General features: G+C 34.3%; 1 protein-coding gene across 1 annotated transcript in view; it reads left to right on the forward strand.

Moving 5' to 3' along the window:
* The window catches only part of NDHO (NAD(P)H:plastoquinone dehydrogenase complex subunit O), a 163,075-nt gene extending 152,322 nt beyond the window's left edge, over positions 1-10,753 (forward strand). The window contains exons 4-6 of the mRNA XM_089810823.1: positions 5,748-5,789; positions 10,254-10,313; positions 10,435-10,753. Coding sequence (XP_089666949.1) covers positions 5,748-5,789; positions 10,254-10,313; positions 10,435-10,464 — 132 coding nt within the window. The 3' untranslated portion in view covers positions 10,465-10,753. The remainder of the gene's footprint in view (positions 1-5,747; positions 5,790-10,253; positions 10,314-10,434) is intronic.
* Positions 10,754-11,579: the final 826 nt, after the last annotated feature.

An 11,579-nucleotide genomic window follows, 5' to 3' on the forward strand; every position in this document is an offset into this window, starting at 1 on the left:
GGTCATTGTAGTGGGGCTGTGTAGTCTTTTGTCTTTCCTTCTTATGGGGCTATCATTTCTTTTAATTTAATGATGGATGTAGTCGTTGGCTTGAGCATTATTGAGGCCTCCATACATCTTCCTTTCTTGTTTGTTTTTTTTCTCTTTTTTGGAAGGGAGTTTTGTTTGAATGGATTATTTTTCTTTCTCCTTATGTGAGATATTACATTGGTATTGTGCAAGTACCTAAAATGGTTTTGTATCTGCGACTCATCATAATAATCTTGCATCTTTGCATGATAATCTACTCCCAAAGATGCACTTAAGGGGTGTTGTCGTGGATGAGGTTTTGGACTTGGTAAAGGTCTTTTGCCTAGTGTATTCACCAGTTCCAAGTGGGGAACTTATTCACATGACTTAAGTTTACTTAGGTTCTAGTTGTTTCTAAAAGTTACTTGTCAAGATAAGATACATCATATCTTATCTTTATGACCTTTATTTAGCTCTAGTGACTGAGGTAGTTGTCTCATTGTATTAGATTAAGACATGTCAAAATCCTATGTAATCCTATCTCACACCTTGCCTTTATGAGAAAGGCCATCTCATTGTATATTTAATATTCAACCATTAATCAGTCTTGCATTGTTGAAGGCTTGAAGCAAGCTAATATTCCATTTTTTCTTGTGGAAAATAGTTTTGGTCTTGTAGGGTTCCGAAAGGTGTTTAGAAGTTACCAATCTACTACTATAGTTAATACCCCCAAAGTGCATGCTTTTGGTCAATTTTCTATGGTTAAGTGTCAAGAGGAGTGTACATTTGGCATGTTTACCAAAGTGAAATCGAAAAAAAGAAATTAAATCATGGACATTTTGATGCAGTTGAAGGCAGGAGAATCCCCAAAGGAGATGTCCTAGCCCCTAGAAAATAACCACACAGTAGAAACACAACACAAGATACCAAATCTGAGACCAAACTCAATCCTTTATGCATAAAACAACTTGATTACATGCAATGAGTCAAGTTGTAAGGCCTTCCTAGTTACGACCAAATACAAAGCAAGTAATAGTTCTGCAAGATCCCCCAAGATCCAACCCAAACCCTAGCTAGCCAGATCTACAACAACACTCTGGTAGAAACCCCTAGCAAGATTTAAACTTGTGCTCACAAGCCACCGAGGAATCTCCTTGTTCCCCAAGCTGCAACTACTAGCTCTTCTACACTTTTCTCCTCTCAAGTACTCCTTCATGCTGAATAACAATGATTCAAGACCCCACAAGACCCTCTAATTGTACCCAACTAAGCCACAAGTTGGCCTAGCAAGTTACAAATTAAATAAACCGTTATGTTAAATACATAATTAAGCCACAAGTCAGCATGCAATAGATAGTAAATACCAAATTCCTTAGAAGGCTTACAATGCCCATTAAATACACTTAGGAAAAATAACCAAGACCTAAATAAGTCCACACAAACTCCCACTATCGCTCCATGTCACGATCATACTCCTCGTGCATTAAATGCACCAAGTCAGCCAACCAAAGGCTCAAGAACTCTAGCCAGGACCATCACCCTACTGAGTGTCAGCAAAAATACCGAGCATGCCAACTGAGCTTCCACAAGTATCACGGAGCAAGCCAAGTATCGTCGAGAAAAGGTTCTACTGAGCACTAGAATCTATGTCGAGTTTCTTCAACAACCAAGCACCACTCCTTTGATGACCGAGTCATCAACTCCAAAGCCAAAATCCCTCCACCATATAGGATTGTTAACTACCCTAGGATACTCCTGCATCAGACACCCCAGGGGTGAAAAGATGTTCTTAGCAGCTTGAAGAACATCTTTTGGGATTCAACACATAAATCTCAAATTGGTTCTTCACATACATATCCTCCAAGTCTTCAACTTGTATACTCTTTCCCTTGTTCCATCTCTTCTTCTTCACATCCATCCTTGGTGTGCCACTGGTTTACTTTCCACATTGATCTCTAACCCTTTAAGAATCCATCAACTCAACTTGGCTACCAATACTTAGGTTCCTCCTACCAAGTTCTTCCTTCTACAAAGGAATCAAGGAATGCTTCCTGCCACCTTTCTCAATAGTAATCACATTCTTGACACAATCATGCATAGCCCTACAATAATTTATTGCCAAGGTCTACCAAGCAATATATGACAACTACTCATGTTCATAATATCACACAACACTTGATCCTTATACTGGCCAATCTAGAAATCAACAAGACAACGCTCCTTCACTTCCAAAGCACGTTCATCTTGTAACCAACCAATCCTATAAGGACAAGGATGTCTCACTCTCTTCAAACCAAGTTTTTGAAACATCTTCTCAACAACAAGGTTATCTGTACAACCACCATCCACAATCACATTGCAGATTTTACCACCAGATTTACAATGAGTCCTGAGAAAATTACTCCTTTGACAAGGTTCGGTGTCCTCTTACCAAACAGTACTCGCTGAGCCAACAAGCTCTCTCCTTGCTTAGGTTCAATGACAGAGCCTTCAGCTTCATTCACAACAACTCTCCTATCACTAGCCTTCTGTGAACACTCAAAAGCTCTGTGGCCTTCTTCACCAATCTACTACTATAGTTAATACCCCCAAAATGCATGCTTTTGGTCAATTTTCCATGGTTAAGTGTCACTAGGAGTGTACTTTTGGCATGTTTGCTAAAGTGAAATCAAGGAAAAGAAATTAAATCATGGAAATTTTGATGTTGTACAAGGCAGGAGAATCCTCAAAGGAGATGTCCTAGCCCCTAGAAAATAACCACACAGCAAAAACACAACACAAGATACCAAACCTAAGACCAAACTCAATCATTTATTCATAAAACAACTTGATTACATGCAATGTGCCAAGCTATAAGGCCTTCCTGGATACGGCCAAGTTCAAAGCAAGTAATAGTTCTACAAGATGCCTCAAAATCCAACCCAAACCCTAGCTAGCTAGATCTAAACAACACCCTGATAGAAACCTCTAGCAAGATCTAAACTTGTACCCACAAGCCACCAAGCAATCTCCTTGTTTCCCAAGCCACAACTACTAGCTTTTCTACACTTTGCTTGTCTTAGTTACTCCTCCATGCTAAATGACAATGATTTAAGACCCCACAAGACCCTCTACTTATACCCAACTAAGTCAGAAGTCGGCCTAGCAAGTTACAAATTAAATAAATATTATATTAAATGCATAATTAAGCTACAAGTTGGCATGCAACAAATATTAAATACCAAATGCCTTTGAAGTCTTATAGCACCCATTAAATACACTGAGGACAAATAACCAAGACCCAAATAGGTCCACACAAGCTCACACAATCACTCCATGTCACGATCATACTCCTCGTGCATTAAATGCACCAAGTCGGCCAACCAAAACCTCAAGAATTCCAGCCAGCACCATCACCCTACTGAGTGCCAACAAAACAACCGAGCTCCCACAAGCATCGCGAAGCAAGCCAAGCATCACCGAGAATTGGTTCTACCAAGCACCAGAATGTATGCCAAGTTCCTTCAGTGATCAAGCACCACAATGACCGAGTACTTCGGTCAACACTACACCTAATAACAACCGAGCACCACTCCTTTGGTGACTGAGTCCTCAACTCCAAAGCCAAAATCCCTCCAACATGTAGGATTGCTAACTACCCTAGGATGCTCCTGCATCAAATTTCAAGGACTTTAAAAGCACATACCATTCCAATTAGAACCAAACTTTTAAGTGGTAAAAGTCTCTCAAGTACATACTTTTTTACTAGTATGCCACCTTTGGATTAGTGCTTTTGACAAAATTTGACTAAGAGTAATAATAGGTGACATAGGGTTCTAAAGTGTACACTTCATATTATTAGCAGAAACAAGTGGTTAAACCTTTTAAGGAGCGTGTTTATTCCTTCTATCATTAGATTAAGACACCAAAGTGCATGTTTCTTCTTTCCTTTTTATTGTAGCATGTTTATTCCTTTTATCATTAGATTAAGATTCCAAAGTGCATGTTTCTTCTTTCCTTTTTGTCGTGGCCAAGTGTTCTCACTTCTCAAGCATGTACTGAGCATATTCCCACTCAATGAAGTGTAGTCCCATTATAAACTCAAAACACACAATAGAGAAATAAATAGAAAATGCAAGTAAGAAACATTTTCTTTTTCTTATCTCAATGAAATGAAATATTATATAAAAAATTATAGATTACAATCACATGGACTTTATGATTACAAAAAACTGCAAGTAATAGCCACAATTTGCACTCTAAATTGTCCTTTGTATCCCCTGTTTTCCTTCTTTATCTTGGAAGTATGACTTGGTAAATGTAAGAGTTAAAGTCCAGCGAGTGTTTGTAGCTGGAATCTGCCTTGACCAGCTAATTCTTACATGATGTATGGAACAGGCCTACGGTGGGTATGGGGTTTAATTTTTCCCATAAAAAAATGTTGAATGGTAAAGAAAGAAAACAAAACCTTGAAATCTGCTTTTTGGATTCATTGTCACTGTTTCTTGCCATGTCTTCTTTTATGTGAAAACTTATTTTTATAATGAGGTTTCTCATGGATACAAGTTCAAACAAAAATTAATACAAAATCTAACGCTTAAAATTCTGACTAATTTGAATGACCATCTTTAGATCCAAGATGTTGCTTAAGATTATATAGAATTTTTTTGGCATTTAGTTTTATCCTCTATGGATGGCTGTATATCTGAAAGTCATAGACTGCTCAATCATTTGTGTCTTCTATTATTCATGTATATGGTTATAATTTGAGGATTAGTAATCTACCACCATTTTTCTTTCAGATGTTGTCTCTTTTAGATGTATGTTCATGTAGGAGAACCACGGAACTGGTGGGATCATTATTTTAATATTTTCTTTCATTTTTTCACAAACATTAAAGTCATTAATTTACTTCTTGACAATGCCAATTTATGCACAAATGAGGCTGTGATAATGACAACATTCTTCTTTATGAGCTGTCACTAGTTCGACCCAATCCTCAATCATTTTTGGGCATTGTGGATCTAATCATTCAACATTCAGGACCTACTAGTCCCACTGGTCCACAATATGGGTCATAAGAAAAGTACACTTCGCTAGGTTTACCTCTCTTGCAATGCTTTCATCAACCCTGGGTTCTAGCAGTTCTAATGGAAGTAGTTTGATTCTTTCTTGGATTGTCCAATCAAGGTCCCTTGAACCATCAATACTCTCCAGGACAAAGATTAACCCTCATAGTAGTCAATGATGATTTCATTGTTCTTTTGTTCCAGTACTTGCTATAAGCATGTGAGAGTACCCCTTTCCTTTCTTTCTCTCCAGGTTTGGTCTTCTTTAGCACTTCCTCCCATTCCATTAAATGATCCTTTCCTCAAATGCTTTATAGACCACATGGCTTGAGGCTTAACCACTTTACATTTAACTCTTCTAGTCATTTTTTATGTTCAATTACTTTCAGTAATTCAGATTTTTTCATCTGAGCACTTTTCTAATTTAACTAAAGTCCTTGAGTCCCGTTCAATGACTTTGATTGTTCGTGAATTTTGACATAATTTCTTTCTTTTATGGAACTTCTTGTTGATTTCATGTTCCCATTGCATCTGACATCATATTTTTGAATGTTCTCATAGGTTGCATTGTCTGAGCTTCTTTAGTTTATTCTTTGCAAGTATTTTTAGCCTTGACCCTAATGTCCATTGTTATGGTTTATTTTGAAATATTTGGTCACCATTACTATTAACCACGTGCTTCATATGCAGGTTTTGGATTTGCGCCATTTTGAGACTGGCGAGTATGCATTGGTAAGTCATTCTTCTTATTTTGCATGTTAATTATATCAAAAGGAAGTTTTTTTTAACAAAAAATGTCTTACCACTCCTAAAGTGCTTTGTCTTCATTTTCAAATTGATTTGGGAAGGTTTTCATAGAAATTTATTTACAAAAAAGTGCTCCATTGTAAATATTGTTTTTCTTTTGATTGATGAATGTTGGGTGAATTTCTAGGTAATTGCAAATATGGTGTGGCTTAAGACTGGACCTTATTCTTTAAAATATCCACGTCTGACTTGACACTACTTCATTATATGTACACTAGACTTAAGGGGCAATCTTATTGTGGCAAAGGATGATTAAACATGTGTTGATAATTACTATTACATCATGATTCCTTGTACCCAAAAGTGTTTTTCGTAACTGTTTGGTTTTTCCTTATGCCGAGGCAAGTGATTTGGTAAACTGAAATGGAAGTAATTCACAATAGACCAAAGTCCCCATGATTGAAAGCATGCATGGATTTATATACTTTAATCATTGATGAAGGGGGTGAATATCTAAAATTTTGAATTGTTCCCAGAAGAGAATTGTTTGACAATGGACCATTTCTTGTTTTCCAAGTGCACTGATTTCAAGAAAGTAATGGACTTCTGGAAAGCGAAAGATTCAGAATGTTAACATATGTTAGAGCTTGTATTTTTCTGCTATCTCCATGCAGCACATGGCCAATGCTTGATTGATGAGTGTCATATATCTGAATTTTTAATCCACTTCATCTCTTGGAGTTCCAGATTGGTTCTAGGAAGCCTGTGGATATTTGAATTTGCATTTCATTCCATGAAAAGCAAAGTACACTGGTTTTTGTTACTGCTGCTTTGATTTGGCCAAGGGAAGAGGGAGGTCAGCAAAAAGATAAGGATTGCTTGTTAGATTGATTCTAAGTAATTAAATTTTCTCACAAATTGTGAGCCATATTTTAGTCAATGCAGATGGCTTTTTCCTTGAGATGATAGATGACTTCTTCCCAAAGTGTAGAATTGTATTTGTTATGCAGAGGAAAGCCTAGATATCTAGCCAGGAGTTTTTCTTTTAGAAAGTCACGAGCCTTTAGAATATCTTTCTTTTCCTTGGTTGAAATATGACAAACTACGATGCATTATTTTTTCTTGTTGTCCTATTGTCTAGAATCTTTTCATGTTAACAGTCGTAAAATACTGTCACTAAGCTAGGTTCATGTTAGCTCACTGGACTAGAATAATTACTATCTAAACACTCTTAGGTAGTTGTCTCAATCAGTCGTGTGCTTTGATTTTTAAATTTGATTGACAATTTGACATTTACCTAGTCTATGATGAATTAAACTCCCTATTATGCTAGTTAGAGTTAGTTTACTTCTCATCTGATTAAGAGTGAGTGGGAGTTAAAACTCTTGCCTCTCGGCCATAGCATCTCCTTGATTCATGGATTCAGGGGGTCTAAATATTTGTATATTAGTCTTTGTAAATTGGCTCATCATATTGAATATAATATTTTAATTCTTTTTCTTGGTTTTTTATTAGTTAATAGGTGTTAGGTGATGGGATGATTTGTTGTGAACTTCAAAGTAGACAAATCTGAACAAATATGTTTGTAGAAATTCCTTGAAATTTTTTATTTCTCAAATGGTTGATGAGGAAAGTAGGAAAGTATTGTCCACAAAATGAAAATTTGAGTAACTTTATTTATGCCTATTTGTTGGAATATTTCTGATTTAATTTTGGGATGTGGATAATTTTAAGAAGAATTTCCCCATATGACAAACATTTAAGACTAAGAATGTTACATTCAACTCTCTGTGGTTGAGAGAAGTGTTTTGATCCAGATTACCATTTATCAGTGTTCCATAGAACTTTGAGATGGGTTTCGGGGAGGGGGGGGATCAAGGGCATAAGTTTTGGGATGACAAGGGGAGGGTTGGGGTGACAAAACATGATATCAAAACTAGTTGAAAAAAGATGTATAAGAATTGCATTTCAACATTCACAAATTAGTAAAATAGAAAAATTGCAAATACCAAACACTAGAATTATAAATACTTGAACATTAAATTAAATTTGACAAAAGAAAAATTTGAATTGGAGATTTCTATTACATCAAAAATATCATTAAATATGATTATAGTGATTAACATGATATAAGAATAAGTACAAAATGTCAAAATGTAGTGAAGGGAGGCCTCTAGTCCTCCCCAAAGGCAAACTCCTCATCACTGTAACTACTAGCCTCCTCATGGTCAAGCTACACCAAACTATCAACAACCAGCCCCAGGCCAAAAGTCACGGCATCCTCGTCAATCTGTGTTGGCTCCTTTGGATAAAATTGCCAATGCAAGTAAAACACTTGTTAAGACACATTCTTTTGGTCATAAAATCATGCATTTTCTCATTTGAGATGTCAATTTTAAATTTAACACATTTTGTAATTGAATTTGGCAAAAAATATGTCTTTTAAGAAAATTTAGTTTTTGGTACTCTCTAATTCACCGAATTTGTGCACTCTCCAAGTCCAAGTCTGTGAACTATGCTGTAAGCAATAAATTTTTACTGGTGGCTACTTGTTATTTATATTTCAATGATTCATGCTTAAATCTATTGTCTATGGATTATTAATAGCCCGTTGAGTATTAAATTTTATATTTAGAACATTTAATTCAATTGTTCAAATCTCACTTTCACATATTTTGTGCCAAGTTGACTTCATTGCTTGAGAGGCTATAATAAATTTTATCTTACTTGACACCCGAGTTTGGTGTTTCTGTGTGGGTTTACATTCACAAGAGAATTTACCCATTTTCAAATCCCATAGGGCTGTGTTTTATGCAATGCAAGGTCAAATTCTTTCTGGTTGATGTTCTAGTGTAGACTTACATTTACAACATTACTTGATCTGTATATAGTGAATTGAAAAAATCACACACTTTACATTATCATCTTTTTTAGCCTTCAAGTTTTTGCTATTTACTTTTTTGTTTTTTTAAAATTTTGGGAATGGTTACATTTCTCCTCTGAACCCCCAATACTGCCATCAAATTTAAACATAGTTAAATTATATATTATAGTGTTATTCTTTTACTTGCCAAACAGTTGTGCTTAGGCTTTTGGAAAACATAGCGTTTTTCTGTTTCTCCTGATGCAATGATGGTTCGTCATATCCTTTATCCATCAGTTTTTGTGTCTTAGTGAGTTTTGGTTTTATCAAAATTAAATAACTTTTTTTAAAAACTATGTATAAGCTCTTGGAAAATGGTATTTTTTCCAAGAAGCTTTTTCATTAATTTTAATGGACTGTGAAAATTCCATGTACATTACTCCTCAAGCTTATCAACTCGGTTAACTTGGAATTTTGTTGGCTTCTTCGATTTCATAATAATAAGCATTGATTTGTTAGTAGTACGGCTTCACTGTTGAGTTTTTAAATGGATAAATTGTCTTCAACATACAATGACTTAAGTTCTTATTCACCATGAGTCACTCATCTAACTTGTATACATTTTGAATCATATGTATATTGAGATAATTGTTTCAAAATATATATTCCATTCACTGCTGTGCTAGTTCACATTTTATGACGTCTTAAGATTGTATGAGATATAGAGTTTGTATTTACGATGTAGAAACGAATACAGGGCATTTGTTTTTGTCCTGGCATTTTTAAGCTGTATTTCTACTTTATATTTTATCCCTTCAGAGTTTGTAGTTTCTACATATAGGTGGATTTTGTTTTGAAGATGGATATATGATTTTTGGTTCCAATAATAATTGGATGCTTTTTAAATTTTTTTTTTGTAATCTAGGCATGTGCAAAAATTATCAGAATGATGGTTTTTATATGTAGGTCACGCCTATGTAATTGTTCGAGTCTAAAAATGGTGCAAAGTTCCTTCTTCAGTAGCTAAATTAGACAGAATCTGGCATGCATGTCACACCTGAAACATTCAGTCTCAGCCATTCTTGCTACGTAAAATCTAATAACTAAAAGTAATATTTGTCATAGCAATGAGGATATTTTCTTACACAGTTTTGGGCATGTATTTATTCTACAATGTTGATGATTGTGAGAAAAAGAAGGCTTATGAGGCATACACAAGAACTTGCCAACTAAGATAGAGGTTAGAGGGCTTGCGTGCTTTGCAGATCCTCTCACCTTATGATATTTTTCTAATTTAAGAGTTACAATCATAGATGATTTAAGTATTAAAAACATACCCTCTTAGTGAAAATCCTAAAAAAATATCTAAGCAAGCAATCACTATTTCAGAAGTTGAAAAAAGAAAACATTTTTACAAAGCTTTATCCATTCATAAGACTTGGAAGATGCATTTCAAATTGTGAATAAGTTACAAGTTATATTGGATTTGCCTAGATATTTGTTTAAATCAAAGAATTGTTTGATTCAGCTACTCTTATTTGTTGTGTTTGGGATTGTTTTAATTTCATGTGACCTGGTTTGAGCAGTTAGCTTGGGTGGGAATTCCAACTGCACCTGCATGGCTTCCAACATACATGCTAATAAAGGTATTACACGATGGCATTATAGCTTGATGCTATGGAATAATTTATTACTTAGACAGTAACTGTTCAATTCCTAATGTTGATATTGTTATTTTGACATGATCTCTGATGTTTATGTTAATAGTCAGACAAGCTCAACTATGAACGTGTGTGAGATGCTTCATCTGTTGGATTGTGGCGTATTAAAGGAACTCTTATGTTATCAAATGATAAATCTTGTCTTCAACTAACTCAAAAAGTTTGTTCTATACAAGAGGGGTTTGATTAGCTATTAGTTTTGATTAAGTTAACCTTTTTAAATAATATTCAAGGGGCTGGAAATTATTATTATTTTATAAGGTAATTCTTACATATAAAAGTGTGTGATTGTAACAGAATCTTCATACAAATAGAAAGAAGTTGATTATGCAGTAAGTAAATAGAGGTGACCATTGATCTACAAATTTACCATATTTCATTGCAAGTGTTTGCATCACAAGATTGTTGATGTTTATATAGTATGATAAATTACTAAAAGCCTTACTAATTGCAAACTGAACCCCTTATAATGAGCATTGTCACTTGGCACGGCAACCAAATCTGGGATTTTTGGCTAATGCAGTTTGCTAGTTTTCGAATTACTCATTAGATTTTTCTGTAACTTAATATTAAATTTTAGTTTTTCAACAACATGGAGTTGATTATAGAGCTCTTCAATTAGTCTGTTTAGTTTCAACTAGGCCTGAAATATGATGGCTGTAATAGTCGTTTTTTCTCTTATGACCTCGTTTGAAAATTTATTGAACAGTATGGATTGGCATGCCGTATTTTTTTTTAATAAATGTGTATTATGACATTTTAAATTATTAATAAACCATAAAAGTGTAATAAAGACAAAATGACACTTTATAATATAAATATATGTTGAAATATAATATTTATTATAAAATATGAATATTTTGAATATTTAAAATGGTAAAATATGAATGTTTTAATACTTAATTTTATAATATAAATTATTTATAAATTAAAGAATATTGACAATTGGTATTTTTCTTAAAACGTATAAAATATAAGACATTAAATTGATCAAATCGTCGTTAAAGAATAATGTTGAATTTCTAATCTATGGAATATGAGCATGAATCTAACAAGCCTTGAAAAATAAACCTAGCAAACTATAAAAATTAATAATGTATTTAATTTAACGAATTATGTTATTTCTATTAGGTCAATATAAAAATGATAATCATGTCATAAGCATACATAAACATCATCCTACAACATACA

This window comes from Cupressus sempervirens, chromosome 11 (genome assembly GCF_028749045.1).
Source record: "Cupressus sempervirens isolate cs-2001-9-10 chromosome 11, ASM2874904v1, whole genome shotgun sequence".
In the NCBI taxonomy this organism is placed as follows: Eukaryota; Viridiplantae; Streptophyta; class Pinopsida; order Cupressales; family Cupressaceae; genus Cupressus; species Cupressus sempervirens.